This window comes from Seriola aureovittata, chromosome 14 (genome assembly GCF_021018895.1).
Source record: "Seriola aureovittata isolate HTS-2021-v1 ecotype China chromosome 14, ASM2101889v1, whole genome shotgun sequence".
In the NCBI taxonomy this organism is placed as follows: domain Eukaryota; kingdom Metazoa; phylum Chordata; class Actinopteri; order Carangiformes; family Carangidae; genus Seriola; species Seriola aureovittata.
Genome location: NC_079377.1, coordinates 16,471,233 through 16,495,405, shown reverse-complemented (window position 1 = coordinate 16,495,405; position 24,173 = coordinate 16,471,233). Strand labels below are relative to the sequence as shown.

The 24,173-nt window shown below is 40.5% G+C and overlaps 3 protein-coding genes across 4 annotated transcripts; 1 reads left to right on the top strand and 2 right to left on the bottom strand.

Moving 5' to 3' along the window:
• Positions 1-345: 345 nt before the first annotated feature.
• si:ch1073-143l10.2 (uncharacterized protein LOC565165 homolog) lies at positions 346-3,799 on the bottom strand. Of its 2 annotated transcripts, none has more exons than XM_056394704.1 (7): positions 3,478-3,799; positions 3,337-3,400; positions 3,157-3,236; positions 2,735-2,808; positions 1,822-2,073; positions 1,584-1,695; positions 346-485 (listed from the first exon to the last, which is right to left on the bottom strand). In XM_056394704.1, exons 1-6 carry the CDS (start codon positions 3,496-3,498, stop codon positions 1,626-1,628), a joined length of 561 nt encoding a protein of 186 aa, XP_056250679.1. In that variant the 5' UTR covers positions 3,499-3,799; the 3' UTR covers positions 346-485; positions 1,584-1,625. The 2 variants fall into 2 exon arrangements, with proteins under 2 accessions (XP_056250679.1, XP_056250678.1); XM_056394703.1 differs by having other exon boundaries at positions 3,157-3,241; positions 3,478-3,796.
• Positions 3,800-4,583: 784 nt separating this feature from the next.
• edrf1 (erythroid differentiation regulatory factor 1) lies at positions 4,584-16,298 on the top strand. The gene is made up of 25 exons (XM_056395939.1): positions 4,584-5,201; positions 5,986-6,194; positions 7,248-7,314; positions 7,408-7,533; positions 7,669-7,793; positions 7,886-8,033; positions 8,532-8,633; positions 8,723-8,844; positions 9,126-9,237; positions 9,414-9,561; positions 9,648-9,759; positions 10,006-10,117; positions 10,483-10,776; positions 10,908-10,979; positions 11,072-11,219; positions 11,408-11,599; positions 12,079-12,279; positions 12,455-12,673; positions 12,904-13,130; positions 13,256-13,414; positions 13,622-13,771; positions 14,038-14,191; positions 14,832-14,947; positions 15,068-15,240; positions 15,350-16,298. The coding sequence occupies exons 1-25, from the start codon at positions 5,103-5,105 to the stop codon at positions 15,510-15,512; spliced, it is 3,750 nt and encodes a 1,249-aa protein (XP_056251914.1). The 5' UTR covers positions 4,584-5,102; the 3' UTR covers positions 15,513-16,298.
• Positions 16,299-16,369: 71 nt separating this feature from the next.
• Positions 16,370-23,639, bottom strand: dhx32b (DEAH (Asp-Glu-Ala-His) box polypeptide 32b). Its single transcript, XM_056395940.1, has 11 exons — positions 23,178-23,639; positions 22,843-23,036; positions 21,878-22,253; positions 21,556-21,792; positions 20,748-20,844; positions 20,498-20,647; positions 19,457-19,648; positions 19,235-19,375; positions 18,778-18,968; positions 17,911-18,101; positions 16,370-17,279 (listed from the first exon to the last, which is right to left on the bottom strand). Exons 1-11 carry the CDS (start codon positions 23,457-23,459, stop codon positions 17,120-17,122), a joined length of 2,211 nt encoding a protein of 736 aa, XP_056251915.1. The 5' UTR covers positions 23,460-23,639; the 3' UTR covers positions 16,370-17,119.
• Positions 23,640-24,173: the final 534 nt, after the last annotated feature.

Below are 24,173 nucleotides of genomic sequence, written 5' to 3'. Positions count from 1 at the left end.
GTAAAAATGATTCACATGATTTTCTATGTTAATAAACAATTGAAAAGGCACATGGTTACTAACACCATATAGTCTTCAGTGAGGGGTGTCAAACAGTCCAGATGTGGCGCATTAACAGACATTACTACACAAAAGGGGGATTTTAGTTAAATCAGTAAATGTAAAATTAGGCACCCTAACAAAGTCTAAATTTAACAATATATTTAGAGGTTATGTTAGATCTTTAAATCACTTTTCAAGTAAATTAAAAAAAAACAAAAAAACATATTGCAGATAAGAAACGATTCCAAACCAGTCCTCGCACTTCTAGTTCCGAAGAGGTAGTCCCTGGCCGTATTTCTGGCATCACATTCTGTGTGGGAAATGAGTTTTTCAACTACAAGCACTGAGGAAATGTCATCTCCAGGATCCCAACAGAATATCAGACGGTTGCTACCGCTGAGACTTTGAGTGCCGCTGGTGTATATCTGTGGTATTACCGATCCCTGAGGACAAGATGAGCGTGACATAAAGGTTGAATTACATGTTTTAGGTAACATTCAGCACACGGACAAGGAGGTGACCACCAATTCCTTCTACACAATATCATTTTGAGGGTCCTGACAAGGGTTAACTGTTCTCTTATATGTTATGTAAAAGCCTTATCCAAACTACCAGGTATAAAATTCTGTCCTTTACAGGGATGGATATCAAATACAATGACTACTATAAATTAGTGCTGATAGCTCAGTCAGATTCTTGGGCTTATTTACTTATTCACTGGGGTGATTGGCTTTGAGCTGAACTCTGGCACTGTTTTCTACTAGTGGTGGAATGTAACTAAATACATTTAAGTACTGTACTTAAGTACAAATTTGAGGTACTGTGTTTTAGTATTTTATTTTGATAAATTTTGAAGTTCCAGCTCCTCAAAGATTTGAGATTGTTTTCTTGTAATTGTTTTAATAGTTACAAATGGGTGAGAAAGCCAGGTGTCAGAAGGTGTCAATTTATGACTCTGGGAAATTGTGATGTGTTTTTCTCACTATTTTCTTAAGTTTTAAAAACCAATCAATCAATCAATCAATCATCAGCAGATTAATCCATAATCCATAATGAAACTAGTCATTATTTGCAGCCTTATATAAAATAATTACAAACTAGCTCCACCTCAACCAGCTGCAACAGTAAACTGCTCTATATACAAGTTATACAGTAATAATGATCCAATGATGTAATATCTAATATCAAGTACTTTTACTTTTGATACTTTAAGTATTTTTCCCTGATATACTATAGTTATAGTAGGATCTGAATTCTTCCTCCACCATTATTAAAGCCCACTGAAGTAATTGATGAGGGCCAAATTGTTCTTCATCAGTGGTATTAGTGCTTTGTTGATCTTGTTAACAATTCACTGTGAAAAAGCCCTTTTTGTCTTGACCTCATCAACTTGACCTTCTTCATTAAGAGGGTCAAAACGATGATTGATGAAGGCTCTTGGTGCTAACAAAGATTCATGTGTGCAGCACTGAAGTGAAGTAATGTTAATAAATTAAAAGACAGCCATTTACTTCCATTAAGAAGAGAATGCTGACTCTTACTCTGAATGACTGATGGAGACGTAGCACTCCAAGGGTCTGTCACTATGGGAACATACTCTTTTCCATTTCCCTATGAAGGTTCTTCCTCAGGTGTTTGGCCAAACGTTGCCACCTGATGAAAAGCAGAAAAATCACAGACAACTTAAAATCTCCACAACTATTATGTTATCATACCAAGTGAGTAAATACTTATTTTTCAGCCTTTGTTAAACACAGATCACACATTTACTTGTCTTACCTTTCCTGTGTGTCATTGTACTGATTCAACCTGTCTGCCTCCTCCCTCTTCTCCTCCATCCATCGCTGCAAGAGCTCCTCTTTCTCTCTCCAAGCCTGTGCCAACGCTTCCTTTAGTCCTTTCTGCTCTGTTCGCAGGGCTCCAAGCTCTTTGGATTGACACTCTATGTTGAACTCAAATTCTGAAAGGGTCGCCTTCAGGGTGTTACTCCCTTTAGCCAGAGTGAGTGCCTCTTGACGGTACTGGGACACACTGAAATTGCCAAGTAATGAAATGGTTATTTATTGTACCTTTGATCGCCTTGTGGTATTGTTACTTCAGACTTTTAGATGTTAGATTGTAGGTCACAAGTTCATACACCAAGGGGTTTAAACTGGATTTATATCTCTTTATGCTTCCCACTGTGCAACAGATGCCACAAATGCAGGAAGTGATTTGTGGTTCTGCTTACACTGTATGATTTAACCCTGTTAAATGTAATACACAGGAGCAGCACTGCAACCCTAGATGGTTGTTTCATACATACATCAAGTTCCTTGATTATACACCCAAAGTAACCATTTAAACATCATTTTATTCACCTGATAATACATATAGTGATTACAGGAAGGTCGTCTTTGAAAATAACTTTTCTTCAACATGCTTCATAACGTCTAGTACATGGATTTAAAGTATGGGACTGTACGAAAATTATTGGGTTGGAGAGGGAGGCTGAATCTTTCATTATTGCTGTATTGACCCAAGTATAGGACAAGCATGATGGTGGCCCCCAATTTCCCAAAATTTGTTTTGAGAAGACTTTTTGATGATAGGAAACACTTTTGTTTCTGAGGATTATCAGGACTCAGTTGTGTTAAGAGAAAGCACAGAGTATCCTACACTGTGCAGTGGTGCACCGAAAACCTGCAATTACCGTGACTGCCAGTACTGTAGCTCAGCCTCTTTCAGATACAGGACGGTGGTCAGGTCAGACACAGTCTGAGACAGCTGTGGACACAAAAAGAAAATAATGAATTGACTTAACGGATTTCACAAGTTCAAAGGTCAACACCTGCTAACACGAGTCAAAGAAGGATCATGTAGGCCAGTTTGTTTCCCTGCTGTAATCTAACTCCTTGACTTCCATAGTAGGCTAATGATTATTTTACATGGTCAGGGCACCCAAAGGTATCAATTAATTTAATTTCTAATTAACAGATGTATGCCTGAGGTTTATAGCAAATATTTGTCCAAACTGCTGCTGCTTATACAGTTAAATAATAGCTGAAACTTCTTTGCTATAACTGGAGGCTGATACTATGGTTTTATCATTGGATTACTCCTCATTTAACCCACCTTTTCTGCTAGGTGTTCACTCTCTCTCAGTTGGAGTTGAAGAAGTCTGGTGTTTTTCCCAACTTCAACTCCACCTCGTTCTAAACTGACAATGAAAACCAATGAAAATCAACGAAGCGTTATAAATTCAGATTGACAGATAAGTCACATGTAGGTCAAGCGAAATTCTGTATTTCTAACCTCTTAGACTGAACTTCTTCCAAAATTTGTTTGCGAATTTCAAAACGTTCCTCCAGCAGAGACACTAACAGAAAACAGACAAATGTCCTTAGATACAGCGAGAACATCATCACTGCAAAGATAGTAAAATATTCATCTTACAGCTTGTAAAAACGCCAACATAGGGGAGTTTCTCAGTTTGGTCTCTCTGTAGCAGTCGAGCGCGCACGTGATTCTTCCAGCTTCCCATTGTACTAAATTAAACTTGTCTGGCGTTTACGGTCCTCAAACGTACCACAGCGACGGCTTTAGTTGTCTTCCGCTTTAACGTTACAACATATATCACTTTGGCGAGGTCGAGGGCGAAATGATTGTTAAAACATTGACACAGCAGAGGAATGAACGGCTTGCAGCAAAGTTTCACAGCTCCTCCTCCCTGTTCAGTCAGCAAGCAGCTGACAGAGCCCTGCTGGATATAACCTCTGATCCCATCCCATGATCCTATCCCCTGTCTAATATAATATAATAGCCTATAAAATAATATAATATGGTTAGAAGAAATTACTTTTCTAAATTAAAAAAAAAAACCCAAACAAAACAACCAAGCTCTACTATCTATTGCAGAACACGTATTTTCTTTCTTTTTTCTTTTTAACCAGAACAGAGCAGAAATGTCACAAAATAATATAATATCTAATCTTAAATCTTAAAACACAGCAATACGTCAGTGAAGAAGTACAAGTAAAAACTCTAAAATAATAATTAAATTATCAGAAGGATAAGTATTCATCAGACACTATTTCAGGATTGTAGTTATTGTTGCATTAATTATTATGTACCCACCCCTGCTATTGCAGCTGGTAAAGGTGGGGTTACTTTAACTAGTTTGTATAAATATTCTGAATCCGCACAGTAATTTGTAACAAAAGCTGTCAAATAAATGTAGCGGAGTAAAAAGTACAATATTTGCCTTCTACATGTTGTGGAGCATAAACATAAAGTAGTAGAAAATGGAAAGACTTTAACTGACACAACAGTTGTCCAGAAATAACCTTCAACTTCATTCGTTTGAGAATAGGCAGTGGTACAGCTTAATCATTAACGACCTCTCAGTAAATTTCAAAATAAAATTCATCAGAGCAGAATGTGCTCAACTTTTCTCGAAGAGGACTTGACAGCTCTGAAAGTACTTCCGGTTCATACATTTTTCTCAATAAGTCGCTGCAGTATAAATACTTTTCCCTTACATACTAATATTCTACATTACTACTAACTTAACTATTAAAACCTGTCTTTTATATATTTTTTTCTAAAATGCGGAGCAATTCTTATGGTTGAAAAAAGAAAGACGATGGGTTTTGGAGTGAAAACAGGAAGTTGTTGTTTGCTCACTGCTGGCACTAACGTGTGCTGTGACAACAGTCTGATGGAAAGAGAAGCTACAAGCTTATTTAACGAGTAAAATAAGGGCTAAACATTACTGAGGTTAACAAAGCAACAAAGGCTTCCTTCTCGCGTGTGTAAAGCTTTAATTTAACAACAGTGTTATATAACTACACTCTCTTTTTTTTACAGGTCTACGAGTTAGCATTTCTCTCTGGAGGAGCTAGCCTGTCCAGCTAGCGTAGCTAACTAGAGACATCACTAACTTTATCCACATAACTGACCTATTTAGCCTGTTATCTTACTAATGTAGATATTGTCCGTGAGTTGTCCAGGCCATGGATAGGTTGTTTAGTCGTTAAGAAATTTCCAATGTTCTCTGGATTGACGGTCCGTTGTCCAGTATGAGCGCATCAGCTGGGGACAGAGAGCCTGGGGTACCTTTGGATAATGCAAAGGAAGAAATCAGTGGCCCTACCTGCACAGGTGAAAACAGCAAGCATGTAAGTAACCAGACTGAACACAAAACAAGGTTGTAAAAATGGTTTCTTTATTATCTAAGATGATAACAAACTGTCTTTCGATACACCACTTTGCGACAGTAGTGTATAATGTCATATTTAAAGTCATTGCCACCTGCAGTCACAGACAATACTCATGACAACTGTTTACCAGCCTAAGCCACATGTAGAAGTAGGGCTGGATTGACCTTTTGACCAACTATGTACATGGCAGTTTCATTATAGAGGGTCTCATCTAGAGCTGAAATGACCAGATGATCAGTCAAATAGTAAACAATTCTGATAGCTGATTAATCATTAAAGTCATTTCTTCAAAGCAGAAATGTGAGATTTTCAAAAGGTACCAGCTTCGCAAATGTGAATATTTTCTAGTTTCTACAACAATAAACTCAAGATCTTTGGGTTTTTGACTGTTTTTGTTCATGTTCTTTTTTGTTTTTTCACGAAATAAAACTTTACATGTTAACATGGGCTTCAGCAAATAGGCAAATGATGGGCATTTTTCACAATTTTCTGACATTCTACAGACAATAAACAATTAATCAATTATTTAAAGAAAGTAATTGTCATACATATTGATTATTAAACAAATTCTTGGTTGTGGCCTTATAGCCTTACTATTATGGAATAATAATAGTGTATTAATTGGAACAGAGGAACAATGTCTTCTGCATCATTTGGAAAACCTCACATGCTACCCGAAGTCAGTGTTCTCTGGTCGTATCCACTAACTTATGATATAATGCTTTTCTTTGTTATTTTGTAGGACTCGGCATTATGCTCAGGCAACACTGAAATTAAGAGCCGTGCCGTGGTCAAGTACTCTGCTGCCCCACCTCCTACCAGCTATGCCTTGCTGCAGGAGAAGACAGACCTGAAGCTGCCTCCTGCAAACTGGCTGCGAGAAAACCCCCAGCTGGGCAGTGCGGGCACAACTATATTAGGGTCCAGCAGCAAGAGCAAGCCTTTTTCCAGGTATAACATCACGAGAAATACTATTGCTACAACTGATATTTATTGCTCTAGCATGAGACTATGTTGTGCAAAATAAAGGAAACGCACTGTCCCGATCCTTTTCACTCTAACAAGTGTGCCACCTTTTCTAACCCACAGTTAATGGTCAGGCAATGGGCCAAAACTCTAGACTACATAATATGGGAAAACCATCTCTCATTGTCTCTCATTATGTATATCGTATTCTTGTAGTTCCTAGTTCTAATTGTCAGAAGGCTGGATAGTCTTCAAAATCTCACATAACACTGAGTGCTGCATTTACCAGGCATATCCAATATGGATTTTAAAACACAACGTATTGTTAATCGTGTTTCCAGTGTTTACATTCAGGCTGGATTGGTGTTTAATTTGGCTTTAATTTTACCCACATTTGTGTTTCTACCTTTGTCCTAGAAACTAAAGGTGTTTGCTTTAAAGGATCTTCATTGTTGACAGCTTATCGTATACACCAAGATAAAACTAATGCAGTCTAATGCAGCAGGCCTGCAATAAACATAATGAAGTTTTATTGAAACTGTTTTAGAGAGGAGTAGAGATTCAACCGTATAGTAATTTTGGTGTCTGTAGTTGTTGATGCTGGTGATCCGCGTTGCATTATACTGAGAGAGATTCTTAATTCTGACATTTTGTCCACCCCATTTATTTCAATAAGGGGGAAGGAAATATTAGATTAAGTGTTTTTAGATGTGATTTACAGTTGACACCTGTTGAGTATAAGTCACAGTTTGTATTAGAGGCTGAAAGCGTCACGCTCTATGCTCTGCTTAATTGTGGAAACCTGCTGGCAGATGGTCTCTGTTGTTGGTCAGAATGCACTAAATATAATATTACAGTGTAGACACCACTGGCGAGAAGCACTGGATAATTTCTCGCTGCACATCTGAAAGTGTTAATAATCCTCAATCAACCGGATTATTATTATGGTTATCAGTTGGTGAACCATGGATGCTGAAACTACTAAATCTCACCCTTTGCAAACACTGATGTGATTAAGTACCTTTTCTTCTTTTGTAGTTTTGGGATGGCCTATGACTTCATTGATTGTATCGGAGATGATGTTGACGTGGTGTCAGACTCGGAGGTTTGTGAAGCTGTTGCAAAGCAAACATTTCTTTCTTTGTTTCCGAAAAATGCACATTCAGCTGATGTTAACATTGTTTTCTGTCAAATTCAGAACATCAAGAAACTTTTGAAAATCCCCTACAGCAAGTCCCACGTCAGTATGGCTGTTCACCGCGTAGGGAGGACCCTACTTTTGGATGAGCTGGACATTCAAGAACTTTTCATGAGGTCCTCTCAGGTACAGCAAGAACCTTTACAAATCAAAGATAGTCCCTATTCCCTAACAAGGATTGTTGTGCCATGTTTTTAGAAATTTTCCATGACAGTAAGTGCTTTAAGTAATTGTGTTCTCTCTGCTATGTGTGTTTTGTAGACAGGAGATTGGACATGGCTGAAAGAGTTTTACCAGCGGCTAATAGATCAGAAATGGCAGAGGAAAAAGAAGAGTAAAGAGCACTGGTATCAGAAAGCAATCCTGTCAAAGTTCCTCTACTACAGGTGAGTTAACTGGTGTTACTTTAATAATGGAAAAGAACAAGTAGGGTTTACTATCTGTTAACACTGTGGCTCCATCACTTTGTTTCCTGCAGTATAAATGGTGATGGGGCTGCGGAGCCTGTACCAGACGACCGGACTGAAGGGGAGGAGGAGAATGGGGCAGAGGAGTTCAGTTCTTCATGGCCCACTACCTTCACCAGCACACCGTCTGACACTGAAGAATCAGATGCTCCCAAGCAGGTACAAAAAAAATCAAAATGACTCAAAAATTCTCCCAAAATGTCATTATATTCAAGGAATGTCTGAGTAATCTCAATCTCGTATTAATAAAAGGTCTAGAAAATCTCCGATAGATATCAATAAAATAAGAGGACTGAAAAATCTCTGAAAAACATTTATAAAATCTCAGAAAAAATAACAAAATGCCGGAAAAATATTCTCTTCAAAACATGTTAATGATATCGCCAAAATAATTAAAACTTTTTTTTTTTCAAATAATATAATAAAAAAAAAATAATAAAAAAATAAATTTTAATAAAATGTGCAAAAAATTGGGAGTTAGAAAAAAACCTTTGTTGTGTCACAACTGTCTGTATTCACTGAGTAATGAGTAATGTTTGAGCAAATAAGTAATCAATGTTTTTAGATATAAAGTATCTCTTGGTGACTGCTAAGTTTGTGTGAGTGCTTTGGGTTATACTGCTTGCACTGACAGTATTGCTGCTATAAAATATGCAGGAAAGTGTTTCTATGGACAGCACGTTTGCTTTGGGCCAGGTGACGTCTATACCCAAAGAGCAAAACCTCCCTACACTGTTCAACGAAGGGGAGAACAGTCAGGTAAGTCAACTTTTACCCTTCCTTAATGCTATATGACGACAGATGATAGCTTTTATCTAATATATACTTTGATGTTACTTGTTTGACAGGGTTTAAGAAACGACTTTGTGCGTAACATCATGTGGACGTTCGAGGATATCCACATGTTGGTTGGTTCCAACATGCCTATTTTTGGAGGCGGTCGCTATCCTGCCGTCAGTCTGAGACTCAGGTTGGAATTAGAATTAATTTACTCCCATCCAGGCTCTGAAATGAATGCTAATTACCAGAGAAGATGATTATGTAATCCTGTAATTATAATTGTATTGCACTTCATGATTCTGTTGCCCTCTGTTGGCATCATACATTACATGTCACAAATCTCCACAGAAAATGGGTGGAAGATGTTTTTGGTGACATACAGTATGTCTATGCACAGTTATGATAGATGGTGGAAATTTTTTTTTGAAACAGTTTTATATGCTGATCACTCTTTCTCTCTCTGTTTTTCAGGGACAATAATAAACCAATCAACATTCTGACAGGTATCGACTACTGGCTCGACAATCTGATGTGCAATGTCCCAGAACTGGTCATGTGCTTTCACGTTAATGGCATAGTTCAGGTAAATTGCTGATGGCTTTTGTCCAGTATCGTTATTGTCCATTTTATTATTGCCATAGTTCATTTTCAAAGTATAAACTGTCATCTATAATCGCAGCAGTGAAAATGTTTTAATATCACAGATTTTCAGCCTACATATTTAAAATGAAGTAATACATTTAGTGGTTTCCCATGCAGAAATACGAGATGATAAAGACAGAGGACATCCCTCATCTGGAGAACTCGACTTTCTCCACAAGGGTGGTGAAAGACATCGCCCAAAATATCCTTTCCTTCCTTAAGTCCAACTGCACCAAAGAGGGTCACACCTACTGGCTTTTCAAAGGTGGGAGACAAATTCTTAATTCTTGTGCTGTACACTATGTGCCCGTCTGTCTCAATGTTTTCTAATTGTATTTCTTGGACCCGCAGCGAGTGGGAGTGACATTGTGAAGCTTTATGATCTTACTACTCTGTGTGAGGAGGCTGAAGAGGAGAAATGTCAGAACCCCTTCACTCTTCCTGTAGCTGTATTACTGTACAAGTATGTATTTTTATGAGCTTGCAATATATGATGAAGGCCAAATCTATAAATTTATAGTTTACTTTAAAAGGTTTGCAAAAATTAACAAAATTTGAACAGTTTATACTGTTGAATATTTCAAAATTGAAATAATTTTAAACAGTAAAGAGATTAAATTGTCCATTTTCAGCTCGAGCTTGTTTATATAAAATATCATTTGTATGAGAGTTTTACTTAAATCAGTCAATTTTCTATTTCGTGGCGCAGAGTGGCCAGCAACTTGATGCTGAAGGCGAGACAAAACAGAAAGCACTACGGCACAATCCGAACTCTGCTCTTAAACTGCGTCAAACTTCTGGATCAGGAGAGGCATCCACAGGTAAAAAGAAATTCGAAGTTACAGTTAGATAGAGAGAAAAATCCTGGACTAGATTAAAATCCAGACCCTGCGTTTAAAGAATGAGCTGCAAAGTAAAATGATAGATAAAAGGTACAGAGAATCCTTCTTTAAAATACCAAATTAGTCATCATATGTCCTAATGAGTTTAGTCTTTGATTATAATATAGTTTAATTATAGTTAATATTATACTATAGAATAGTAAGAATAATATTTTTAATTTATATTTAGACAGCAGAGAAAGTAAAAGTGAAATCTGAAACTCTACTAAAGCTGAGAATATCACAGTTTAGAATTGATTGAACCTGACTGCAGTCCTGATCCCCTCCATCTCCTGTCTCTTCAGATCATCGCCTCGGCCCACTACATGCTGTCAGAGCTGTTCCAGCTTGACGAACCCCCTGAAGAAGATGGAGGGGAGTCGCTCCGCGCCGGTGGCTCAGAGGACAGCTACAGCGACGAAGACCGGGTGGAAGATGAGGAGGTGGACGAGGAGGAGGAGCTGACGGAGGACAGCGATTCGAACAGCTCCTACAGTAACTGCTCCAGCCCACAGGATGATAGTAAAGCTGTAGCTGTGATCCGCTCTGTAGGGGAGCTGTCGGTGCCGGAGAAATACAAATCCACTCACCAGATCAGAGTGAGGGCCTCTCTAAGTGGTTCTTCCTTCTTCCTCTACACAGACCTCAGGGGAGAGAGTGGAGTGTACAGATAAATATGTTTATGTGAAACGATAATAAAAGACAATCTTCCCTTTTTTAATCTCCGCAGCCAAGTTGTGCTTTTCCTGTTTCTCAAGACAAGGAGGAGAGATGCAGACACGTCCTGTGCTACGTACTACAGGTGAGTCTCGGCATGATGTTTATGTTTAGTGGACATGTGTCCCATGAAATGTGTCATCTACCATTTAATAATTGCTATAATACAAAACACAGGGCCTGAAGGCAGTGGATGGCAGCATTAAGAAGGAGAGTGATCTCCCAGCTGCAGACCCCAACACACCCATTCCTCTCAAATATGAGGACAGAAGTGCTATCGGAGGCTGCACTGCTGAGAAAGGCATCTCTCTTCTTCTGGAACGAGGTCAGTCTTCAGTCTTTATTTCAAAATACCGCATAATAAAACAGGAAATAACAAGTAGTTGTCTTATGAGCAGGGACATTTTTTTTAATTTACAACCTTGCATATGTCTCTCTCATGGTCTTCCGTGTGTGTGTGTGTGTGTGTGTGTGTGTGTGTGTGTGTGTGTGTGTGTGTCTGTGTGTCACCAGCGGGGCCCTTGCAGGCGGACCAGAAGCACCCGACACGTTCAGGGATGATCCCCGGCTCGTGGCAGCACCATATGAAGCTGCAGCTCTTCCTCAAAGCCTCCAAGGCCTACTACGTCCTGTCTGATGCAGCCACTAACTTGCTGAAGTATGGCCGAGCCTTGCGCTACATCAAGCTGTCTCTGCAATGCCACGGTAATTCATTTAACTCACCAGAAACAATGAGAAATTTTGTTATGATGGTTACTTTTCAGCATTTTCCAGATTTTTTTATTTATTTATTTTTGTCTGACTGTGACTGTTGCTGACATTTTTCTTTTCTTTGTTGCACATTTCTGTCAGCCTAAATAGTGTTTTATTTATTCACAAATCAAACAAGAATTGAATAACAAAATAGAACAAGTTGCTGTTTTATTTTTAAAGCAGATCAAGTCCTCAAGTTCTACCTGAAACTGCAAAACGTCCAAAACTTAAACATCCACCTTTGGCCACTTAAATATGTATTTAATAATGATGCATACTCTAAAAATACAAAATTATATTGCTACTACTAAATTTACTCTTAATCTTAATACCAATTCAAAAAAGTTACATCAATACTTTGTGAAACGATATAATAACTAAACATTTATTTCTCTTTCCCCTTCCCCCTCCTCTTCTACTGTTTCCTCCAGATGCCTATTGCTCAGTGAGCGGTACACTGCACCCACAGGTGTTGCACTTTCACAGCCAGTGCCTGTCTCTCTGTGGGGACATCCAGCTGATGTTGGCGCAGAATGCCAACAACAGAGCAGCTTACCTGGAGGAATACAGCTACCAGACCAAAGAGGACCAGGAGATCCTGCACAGCCTGCACAGAGAGAGCAGCTGCCAGGGTCAGTCACACACACACACACACACACACACACACACACACACACACACACACATATACACACACACACACACACACATATACACACACACACACACACACATATACACACACACACACACACACACAGTATTCAGTTATTGATCATTCCAATCCTTTTATTCTCTATCCACCAGCCTTCAACATGGCAACAGACCTGGCCATGGACCCGGAGTACCAGCTGTTTGTTAGCAGTAAGTGCTACGAGGCAGCGTTCGAGCTGCTCGACTCCGAGGCTTTGAAAGATCACGCCTCAGATCAGCTGGCTCAGGTGCTCAAACGACTTGGAAACATCCGCAATGAGATGGGAGTGTACTATATGAACCAGGCTGCAGCCATGCAGACTGAGAAAGAAGGTGTGTTGGGTAACAGCTGCAACTCTTAACAACTGTGCTGACCAGTTTAATTTTACTGAATACTAAGGACCTGGCCAGTGACATAAAGCAATCACTGCACTTGAATCAGTAGAAAATATAGACTAAAAAGAGACATTAGAAAACTGATCACTCCACTGATTTTTATATTGTTGTTTTTCCCTGTGCCTCTGTCCATGTCGCTGTGTCTAACTGGGCTTTTCCCCCTCCAGCAAAGAAGTCTGTGTCTGTCGCAGAGCAGGAGATGTGGAAAAAAAGTTTTGCCTTCTTTGAGAAAGGCATGAGGGACTTTGAAGCCATCGCGGACAGCACTAACACAGCCCTGCTGCTGTGTAACACTGGCAGGCTGATGAGAATCTGCGCTCAGGCCCACTGTGCCATCTCAGCCGATCAGAGCAGAGGGGAGTTCTCACCTGAAGAGGCCCTCTACTACAACAAGGTGCCATGTCGAATCCCTTAAATTCAAAATCTCTTTTTTATTTTTCTCTATCTTTCTACATCTCGACTCTTCCATCCTCATCATGTTCTTAATTAGTTCATTATCTTAATCTAATTTCAACCCAGGCCATAGACTACTACCTGCGGGCTATGAAGTCACTGGCAAGCCGTGAGAACCACCCAGCAGTGTGGGACAGTGTAAACTGGGAGCTGTCCACTACCTATTTCACCCTGGCTACACTCCTGCAGGACTACGCCCCACTGTCCAGGAAGGCCCAGGAGCAGGTGCCTCTGAGCTCTTTTGTTCCACATGACAGTGATCAAATATTCTACATAAAGTGAAACTTCACTCTTTAACACATTTTGGCAATCTTGCATTTTTTTCCCCACCAAATGGCATATTTCCAAGAGCTGTGGCAACATTTATATCCTCAAAAAGTCCATGTTTCACAAATTGACAAGATGACTGATGATCAAACTTTAAATCCTCAGATTGAGAGGGAAGTGACTGAGGCGATGATGAAATCCCTGAAGTACTGTGACCTCCAGACGGAGTCGGCTCGTCAGCCGCTCTACCAGTACAGAGCTGCCACCATCCACCACCGCCTGGCCTCTATGTACCACAGCTGCTTCCGCAACCAGGTGGGGAAGTCATGTCAAGTTCTACAATAATATAAAATCTTTTTGTTATTTATGCTGATAATTCAGGTGTCTTAGCTCACCCTTTTGACATAGACTTGTTTTTGTTTATGCTAAAAGAAAAATTTATGTATTTTTTTTTTTAAGGAAAAGGAAGTACAGACTGACTGGTATAAAATCACTGGTGATGTGATGTTTGTTTTTCATACTTATCACAGTATAATACACATTGAAGGATGTCTGTGCTTCTGGCTCTAATTGTGTGACAGGTGGGGGATGAACACTTGAGGAAGCAGCATCGGAGCCTGGCAGAGCTACACTACAGCAAGGCTGTTTGTTTATTCCTCAGCCTCAAAGATGCGCCCTGCGAGCTTCTCCGCACGCTTCTGGAGAGGGTGGCCTTCGCTGAGTTTACTATGGCAGGTGAGAAACTAGTCTCTTTTTTTTTTCCTTTTTATTAACAAAAACACAACACACAAAAAAAACTACAGAAAACAAACAAACACTAAAAAAACCCACTAAGGAGAGCCTTATATCAACACAAACACACAAGGTACAATATATAAACCCAACAACCTAAGTAACAAGAGATTATATTCCATATATACAAATTATTGTTATTACAATTACAGAAAGCAAATATATTAAATTCATGTGCCTCTTTCAGATAAATATAGACTTTTATAAACTTTCAGTTTCAATAAACCTCTCTCACCTTTCCAAAAGCTTTTTAACATTATTATTATTATTATTTAATTATTATTATTATATAATATTATTAATATTATAATTATTTCATCTTCTGAGTTGGATTCCGTCATCATTATTCAAGGAATCCACCTCAGCCACAAAAATAAATCTTTTTCCTGACATAATAGATTTGTCTCTGTAGTGTCACCCAATACCACAGAGGAAGAAAATGGCTGAAATGTGGCTTTGAACCTCCCTCCTGAAGGCAGTCAGCAATGTTGGGTGTGGTCGTAAGAGGAGGACTCACTTGGAGAATATAATAGCATTTTGTCCACAGCCTTTTGCAGTAATGTTTCATACTGTGTTTCCACAGGTCAGAGCAGCAGCGCGGCTAAGCTGAAGAGCCTGACCGGCGCTCTAGAGATCATGACAGAAACTCGCCACGCTTTCCAGCTGATTCACAAAGAGCTGCAGGAGGATCAGATAGAGGTAAGTTTCAGAGCAGCCGATGGGAAATACTCTCTCATGCTCATTCATCTTCACTGAGCTTTGTTCCTGATCACACACCGTCACCTACGACATCTTTTCTTTTCGCTTCTCGTGCTGTAGTTGAGCGAACCAGACCCTGCTGGATCAGCAGAGTTTCCTGATGTGGCCAGTGGTCCCACCTCAGGACTGAACCTCCAGGAAGTGATGAAGTTAATTGGCGTGTTCGAGCCAAGTTTCTCTTTCTTGCTGCTGCAGCTCGTCAAACTGATGACAACAATGAAACGAAAATCAAGGTGAGCAGGAATCTAAACCCCTCATTGTACTGTATATCTAGCTGTGTATGTTTCTATTATCCTTTAAACTTTTCACAACACTCACTCCTGACATTTGTGTTTATTGCAGCAATAAGGACGAGGAGCTGCTGAAAACCTATAAGAATGTGTACTCCAAGCTGCTGCGAGCTGAGAAGAACGCACCTCTCCTCAGCCGTGTCAGGCTCTACATAGAGCTCCTGCAGCAGCTGACCCCGCAAACAGGAAGTGACGACACGGGTACTCATTCATGATAATGACATAAACCACAACAAGACTTTGACTCCGCTCTCTGCACCTCGCCGGACATCCAAGCTGCATTCTGGGGAAGACTTGACAACTGTTTTCTCAGAGATGCTGTGACAGAAAACAATGACTTACAGACATCATTATTAACAGGCACATCCTCAGGCGACACTGTCCCACTTTGAATTACAATTTCAAAGCTACTTTCACCTCCTGCGCCTTTTAAGACAAATTCATCTTTTTCTAACATTTGCGTCACAGGTTTTGAATTGTACATTTTTGTTGTAAATTCAAAAGATATTATTTAATTTTCTTACTGCTTCAGCAGTTATGGGTCACACATAAAGCTCCTCTGTGTAGGATTTGTTGTTGAGTGTACCAGACATCACCTGGATTGTCAAATTTTTCTACAAACAAAAACCACACGCCATAAGAAAAATTCACCGATGGTATAATCACATAGAACTTCTACACACTGGGGCTTGAAAAGCGATGAATCATTTAGCACAAGCTCAGAAAAATGATGATTCATTTTAATATAATTGGTATTTGTGATATTCAGTAATACCAATAATGCTGTGAATACAACGGATTGAAGTGTGATTGAAGACTGAGAGGTTGAAATAAAAATAAAAAATAAGCGTTCCTTGCTTTCAAAACAACATTGTGCAATAGTTTGGCAACATTCAATGCAAACTCAGAGGCTAGTTTGTCCACATTGCTGTATGTATAAATGTGAGTTTATATCGGCATGGTTTGCTGTGAATATGGAAATAAAAGCTTTTTACATTTTATGTGCTGTATTTTATGATATTGTATGTTTTTCCATGAGCATCTCAGGCTAATAGGACACATCAGATTAACCTTTAGTAGAGGTATTTTATTCAAACCTTTGGATAACAAATATAAAAGTATGATTTATCATACTCAGTTTATTTATCCAGAACATTTAAATGATGAACTGTGCACAGCTGCTTTGCCTTCAAAAGCACAATTCAGAGTGAAAGATTTTTAGTGGCACCGTACCCTCTGGCACCAACTCGTTCAGCCCGAGTCACTGAAGAGGCGACATGATGTTTTTAATGCAGTGTCAGTGAACTGGGTCACCCCGCTGTTACTGAGCTGTATCCACACCAGATGGAGCTGCAGGGGGGACCCAAACTGTCCCTGCACCTCATTAATCAGAATGGACCCTCGGTGCTGTGGGTGACTGACTGTTGGACAGTGACTGAAGGTAAGAGGTGAGAGTGAGGAGCTTGAAGCAGAGCCGCAGAATCATTACATTGTAAATCTCACTGTAGTAGAAAAACTATTCTTTGCAATTTAGTAACCAGATTGTTCTATTGAATAGGAGGACTAAGTAAAAATATAAATAATCAGACACTGAAAATCAACATAAGAACTTTGTATAACTATCAAAGATAAATACAGAACATGGATGTTATGACAAAAATGACATTAAGGGCACAGATGAAAAAAAAAAAAAAAACAACAACTACCCAACAACAACTACCCGAACAATGTGATTCTGTACAGTATAGTGCAATAAGTGCTTACTGGTTACTGGTAATACTGGTTATTTCACCACCACGACTGGGAACAGTGGCTCAGTCAGTCACTGTATGACACAACGGTCATTGGTCGGGTCCTCTTGGGGTTCCTGTTGGGAGGTTGGAGGTGTCGAAGCTCCATGGTTCAAAATGTTTTGGAGGATGTCTTTGCTCTCGCTTGGCGGTAGATTGTAGAAGAAATACTGTGGTGCCATCTGAATGAACCTAATCGTGGAGAAGACAAAAAAAAAAAATCAATCAGATTTCTTGTGTGTCAGACTCATTCTAGAAACAAACTCATTTTTGGTTGAATGTAACTGATGCACATTGTATTTCAATTTGCAAACTTGTTCTCAGTTCAAGTAAGTTTTGAATGGCACCCACTTAAGTGGGAGAGGAGCCTTACACTACATCTAGTCCTCACATAATTTGAGCTGCAATGAACTGATTCACGCATTTCAGGATGTGGAGGCTAAGAGAGCATGACAAAGGCTGCAAAGGGTTTTCTCCTCCTTCATTAAGCTGCAGCTCCACATTCCCAGGCATCTGTGCAATCCATAATCCCCTCTGCAACCAGCAAATACTAGAGAACAGGATTATACCTCCCCTCCGAAACCAGTACGAATAGTCTATGCTGAACTGGAGCTTTACATCTGGTCCAAAAGGGAAAGGGAATGTGCTTGATTACTTTTAAGCCTCTTCAAACATGAAGATATGAGGGTGATCTGCCTGGTTCTTTTAAAACAACAAGACAAGGCAGTCTAGTTTACAAGACTTATTGACAGATTCAGTTATGTGAATGCAAAACAAGCACACAAATTGAAATGAACAAAATGTTAACAAGGCTGAGTCTTACTCCTCCGGTGTTATGTGGGTGACGGTGCGGAGACAGTTGTCCTCGGAGAAGGAGTGCTCATGGAACAGCACCCACTCCGGCAGGCCCAGCTTGGGGGTCTTGGCTCCGTAGCCAGACAGAGGATGGATCTGTGCCACATGCTTATGGGTCATAATGAAGTAGTTCCCTGATCCATCCACATCCCGCGCCACCTGAGCGAAAACACAGCCAGACACAGTCAGATGGATTTCTCCAAAGGAAAAGCAGTCACCACCTAAAAATACTAAAAAAAAAAAAGTATAAGCAGACAGAAGCATCCAAATACAAGATGCTCCCATCTGTAAAGTCATACTTTTGATTTTGCCTCGGAAAGTACATAATTAGAAAAAAAAAAAGCCAAAACATAAACATAAAAAATTCTCAGAAGGAAATTTGACAGTCGAAATACAAATACTGAAATAACAGTTAAAATTGAAGTGCTGAAAGAAGCTGAAGTGTCAATTTAAGTGTAGGGGGAGTTTAAGTATCTGCCAAAGTGCAGTAAAGAATAAAAGGTTCAGTCAAAGTTCAAGCAGCAGAATAAATACGTGTATTGCATTGCTGCAGGCGTCAAGGTGGTAGGGTTACACAATAATGGCTATGTGATTTTTGTCAATTTTTGTTAATATTGATTATAAAAAAACAAATGATTATTTCAGCATATTTTTTATCATCTACAGTACTCTGATATTTCAATAAGTCCACATTCTGTGATCATTAATTGTGGAACCTAAAATCCCACATGACTCTTCAGGATGACTGTGTGTGTTTGATGTAAGCTGTCGACGTCGCTCTAATAAATCTATTGTGTTTTTGTTGAGTGGTGTTAACAAACTTATGTTATCTAACCTGCATAAAGAAACCTGCCAGCAGGGCCCTCTTAATGTTGAAGGTGTTGCTTCGGGAACCGAAGGCGGGAACTGAGACGGGCAGCTCGATCCTCTTCAGAATGTCGGTGAGCTCAGAACGAAGCGCGTCAGCCATCAGCAGAGAAGTGTGGTTCAGGTAGAAATCCTTACACCACTTCTCCACATTACAGTCTAACGGGGGAAGAGAGGACAGAGCCATAGAGAGGATTATAGGAAGGCAGAATCAATGATGAAGACGTAGATATTTCTGGAAAAAATAGGTAGTTTTCTTGTAAATATACGCAGTAATATCATTGTTTTGTTTACAGCCAATGAGCTTGTTTTGCTATCATTTACAATTCATTTTCTTGATTCATTCACTGATCTCCATAGCATCTGTGTGTGTGTGTTTATGCATATTTGTGTGTTTCCAAGTAGGTGATACTCTCTAAACTCACATGGATCCTGCTGGCACTGCTTAAAGGCCTTGTAGATATTGATAAGGGTGAAGTGGTCTCCCTCTGGGTGCTGGAACTTCATGTGGCACTGGGTGGCCTCTGGCTTCAGGTCCACAGAGGGAACCATGAAGCAAGTGGGTGCTGAAAAATCCACAAGATATATGAGACGTGGATCACGTGATAAGATACAGCAGGAAACATGTATGTGCCAGCGCCTGTTACCTGTTAGCATGGCAGCGATGATGACCACCTCGCTGACACAGTCAAACTCACAGGAGGCGAGCACAGTCTTGGCCATTTGCGGCTCCAAGGTTAACTCGGACATGATGATGCCCATCTCAGACAGGTTGCCATCATTATCCAAAGCTGCCAGGTAGTCGAGCTCTTCTAAAGCCTGCATCAGACCTCCAGGATCTGGGTTGGAAACATTTTTGAATTATACACCAAAATCAAAAATTTTTTTAACTAAAAAAACTAAATTAATCCTTGGTTAAAAAATTGGGTGAAAACTAGGAAACCAAATCCATCAGAAAATCAACATGTCCTTTATTATTTTCTAGTATTTACTGAGAGAATATTAATTACATACAAAAGAACTGTTCATGCTGTCTGAACTGTAATCCAAAGTGGTGACCCACTGGGACAATCCCCCTACAGTACACTGGCACCCTGGTGGGCAGATCGCAGTGAAAAGACAGCAGCAGATTAGGATTTTATAATCCTCACCAATATCTGCCATGCATCACTATGCATATTGAAGTGTATCCGCGGAACACATGAGATTTTCTCATCTGTCTTTGCAACAAATGTGTTTTTGATGAACATCATGGTGAAAAAAAAGAGACATTTTCAGACAGAGCGAGAGGAAAGAATCAAATCCACTTTAGATGCTTTCTATTATCATAGACCAGCACTAGTGTATCTACACTCTAATCAACTAATGGGAGGCTCAGTGTGTGTGTGTGTTTGTGTTAGTGGGGGTGAATAAATCCGGAGGAACAAAAGCACACGGAAGCAGGTCAGCTCTGAAAGGAAGCTCGCAGAACAAGAGCTGTCAGTTCAGCTGCAGCACGGCTCACTGCCCTGCAATAAAAAAAGTTCCTGTTTGTTGGAACAAAAGGGAGCGGACTGAACGAACTGAACCCAAAATTCATATTATCATCACTGAGGACGTGAAGTTTAGGGAACAACAGGGGCCCAGCCAGCACAAAGTGCCACAACAATATTCTCTCTTTGTATTTAGTCACTTCATGTAAATCTCACCTGGCCTGTCGATGAAGTCACAGTGGTGCAGCCCTGCGATCTCCATCCTCTTCAGGAAGAGCACAGTGGAAGTGATGTCTGACTCCACGATGTGTGGTCGTACTTCGGCAGGAAGCTGTCTGTCCTCTGGGTACAAACAGAAACACTTGCCTGCAGGAGAGAAAGATCCTTTTTTTTTAAAATTGTTTTTAGACAGGATGGCAGCCGGATATTTACATGAAAAAAGTGTCGTCACAGTTTAACTTCTCACCTGTCGGACCTGTAGCCAGCTGTTTGCGACTCTCGGCCTGATCTTTGCTGATTGGCTGAATGATGACCGAGTTTGTTCTGATCCTGGGGTTGTAAACCTGCAACAGCATCACAGTGTGTTGACCCTGAATATATACACTAAACCACATTTCAGAGGCAAATATTGTATCCACTGCATTTATCTGACAGTCATAGTTACTGTGCAGGTGAAGATTTTACATATAAACCAGATGAACATACTACCCAACAGTATATAATATGTATGGGACTTCCTGTTACTGCTTTTACTCTTCAGTAAAGTATCTGAATACTTCTTCCACCAGTGACGTTACATTAAAGACATTTAACTAAACTTACACACAAATCTACTCTAACAGTGACATGAGCTAACACATTTTCAAAACCATGAAAATGTATATATGCTGTATGGCATATAAAGTTCTTTACATTTCCACTTAGATCATTAAAACACTCAACACTTAAGACTTCAGAGTTAAACATTGCAATTTTGTTTCTGGGTAGCAATAATGCACAAATCATTGCTTTTCAATATATAACAAAAAGAAGTAGATTCAGAGAGATATAATCTCAGCTCAAAGACAGATACTGAAAAAAAAAAGATTATAATGATGATTAAAGTGACAACACATGAATGCCCGGTTTGCTAATCTACATCCTGGAGGGACCCTAAAATTTACACGCCTACTTGCGGTGTGTTTCTGCAGCAGCAGCAGTATGATATATAAAAAGTTTAAGAAGTCTTTATGTAATTATTCTAAGTCTTATTTTAATTACAACAACTAACTTACATATCTTTTCTCAAGGCCGGCATCAATGACAAAGCTGATTGAGCTAACAGCCCAGAAGAAGTCCTCGTTTGGGCTGGATGTGAGGAATACTCTGCGGGTCCGGCCCGTCTCCTCCTCCCCCGGGATTGGGAGATTCCCAGGCCGGCCAGGGTGCACAGCAACAGGCAGGAGCTCACCCAGGTCACGGGGTAAGCTGTGCACCTCATGACGCAGGATGTCATGGGCCAGATCTATCTCCTGGTGAAGAGTGAGCAAAGAAGAGAGTCAGAAGAAGACATATTCACAGACATATTCAGCCGTGTGGTTGCTGCTTTTTTTTTACCTGTGTCGTCACCAGAAACACAACCACATCTCCTTCCTCTTCGGCGTGGTGGATCTCCAGCACCAGACGGAGAGCAGAGCAGAAGTAGCCTCCACCTGTGCTGCTGTACACCACCTCTCCTGCGACGGGGCTCTCCAGGTGAATCAGAGGCGCCGCTGACCCGGTGAAGTGGGCCAGCTGCTTGGGGCCGGGCTCGCCCGAGGTGAGGAGGACCACACGGAGCTCCGGCCTCTGCAGGGCGATGTCCTTCAGCAGACCCTGCAGTACGTCGGTGGCTACGGTCCTCTGGTGGGCCTGGTCCACGACTACCACGCTGTAGTTCTCAAGTAAAGGGTCTGACATCATCTCTCTCAGCAGCATGTCATCTGTACAGTACCTGGGGGTGGGTGATAAAACATTAGGAGGGAGCCTGCACGAGATGCTTGACACACACTGTATTCAAATTCATGAAAGCCTGAAATAAATCATCAGGTTTATTCAATTCTAAGCCTCTAGGCTGCAATAGTGGAACAGTATATTCAGGAAATCCTTCCAGCATACCTCAGAATGGCATCTTAATGAAAGCCACTTTGTCTACACTTCAGCTTTGCCCCCATTAGTGTAATTTACTCTGATAATTAGTCTGGGGAGTGGATCCTTTCCTACTTGCCGGCTGCCTGTTTATCTTGTCCCCCTCCCCTCAATGTGCTGAGTTTCTCTTTTTTCCCCCAGCTGACTTATGAGGGACCTGCATGAGGGAGTGTGACATATGGGCACACGGGGAGCCAGGCAGCTGTGGAGGAGCCCCTGAAAAGAGTCCCCTCAGGCCTTTTGTTCACTGCTCTCCTGAGAGTAAGAAAAGGCGGGGTGATTTAGCTGCCTGTGTCGTCACCATGCATTGTTGTAACCAGGCAAGAGGGCAGAAAGAATCAGTGGAGAGAAGAATCACTGGGTGTACTTGTATTTGAAAGTATGCTTTAACATACCTGAGGACTGTGTCGCCGGTGCAGCATGTGTCCAAAGGGATGCGGTACCCGACTTCATGGCCAATGTTGACGTCCATCTCATCGGCCACCCTTAAGGCGAGATCAACAGCCTGCTGGGTGTGAGTCTGGGTACAAACCACCATGCCGTGCTGGAACTGGACTGACAGGCAGAACTCAGCACACCACTGGGGAATCTGGTTCAAAATAAGAGTGGGAAAAGTTGATAGTGAGAGGGCTTGAATATTTATGTATGTTTGAATATATATACAAAGTTCAGTTTGCTGTCGCGTGAATAAAATGTGCAAACTAGAGTGTCAAATGCCCACAGTACTCACTTGAGAACTCCTCCCAGTTTTAGCAGAACCACTGACAACAACAAACTGTCCTTTGGCCAAAGTGTCCATGAATTCACATTTTGCTTTCCACACTGGCAGCTCTTTTCTTTCTTTCAGCAGTTTGTAAAACCTGGAGGAATAAGGCAGTCCATCAAACTGATTAAGCTCCAAAATGTCATCATAGTCTTTATCCCCGTGACTCAAAGCGTCCGTGTCTGGACAAAGGGGTGATTTCCCTTCAAAATACTCCTCTCCAGTTAAACTGCTAACGTCGTGCGCCATCACAAGTGAGCTCCCGGTCTGTCCGGATTAGACTTCATTTGCAGATCCACAGGAATGAAGTTTGGAAACCTCCAGCTCTCAGTAAACTGTTGGACAGCACACAGACCGCCTCTGCAAGTGAAGCCAAATGAAAGGCTCGCTAGGCGGCCAGCCCAGTGTTGTCATGTGGCCATTAATCCCATAGAAGTGCGGTCATCAACAGATGACACACACACACACACACACACACACTGGTCTGAGAACAAAGATAGATGGGCAGGGACTCAGAGGGGTCTGGTGTTTACAAAGAGAACTGGCTCACACGCAAAGGACACAAGCTCTACATAGTGTAAAATGCATTTATTTATCAACTGTGGTTTAATTTAGTAATTATCTCAGTGGTCGATAAACAGGAACAATTAAGGTCTACATCCAAAAACCAATGAAAGCCAGAAAATGAAGACCTATAGAGGTCAGCACACGTCTGTTGTGCCTATAGTTTTTCAGTTGTAGAATAATATCGAAGAAAAACAAAGAAGAAATGTTCTTTAGTAACAGTATTAAAACAAAATTTGTAATGTGGGCTTGTGGGTATATGAAACGTTGTTACTGTTATTCTTATCTTTGAGCGGCTTATAGCTTCTATACGTTTAAACCGGAAAACCTGACAAGAATTGGACCTCTGTGGTTTATAAATGGTAAACACTATTGAATCATACTGTAACATAAAGTGAG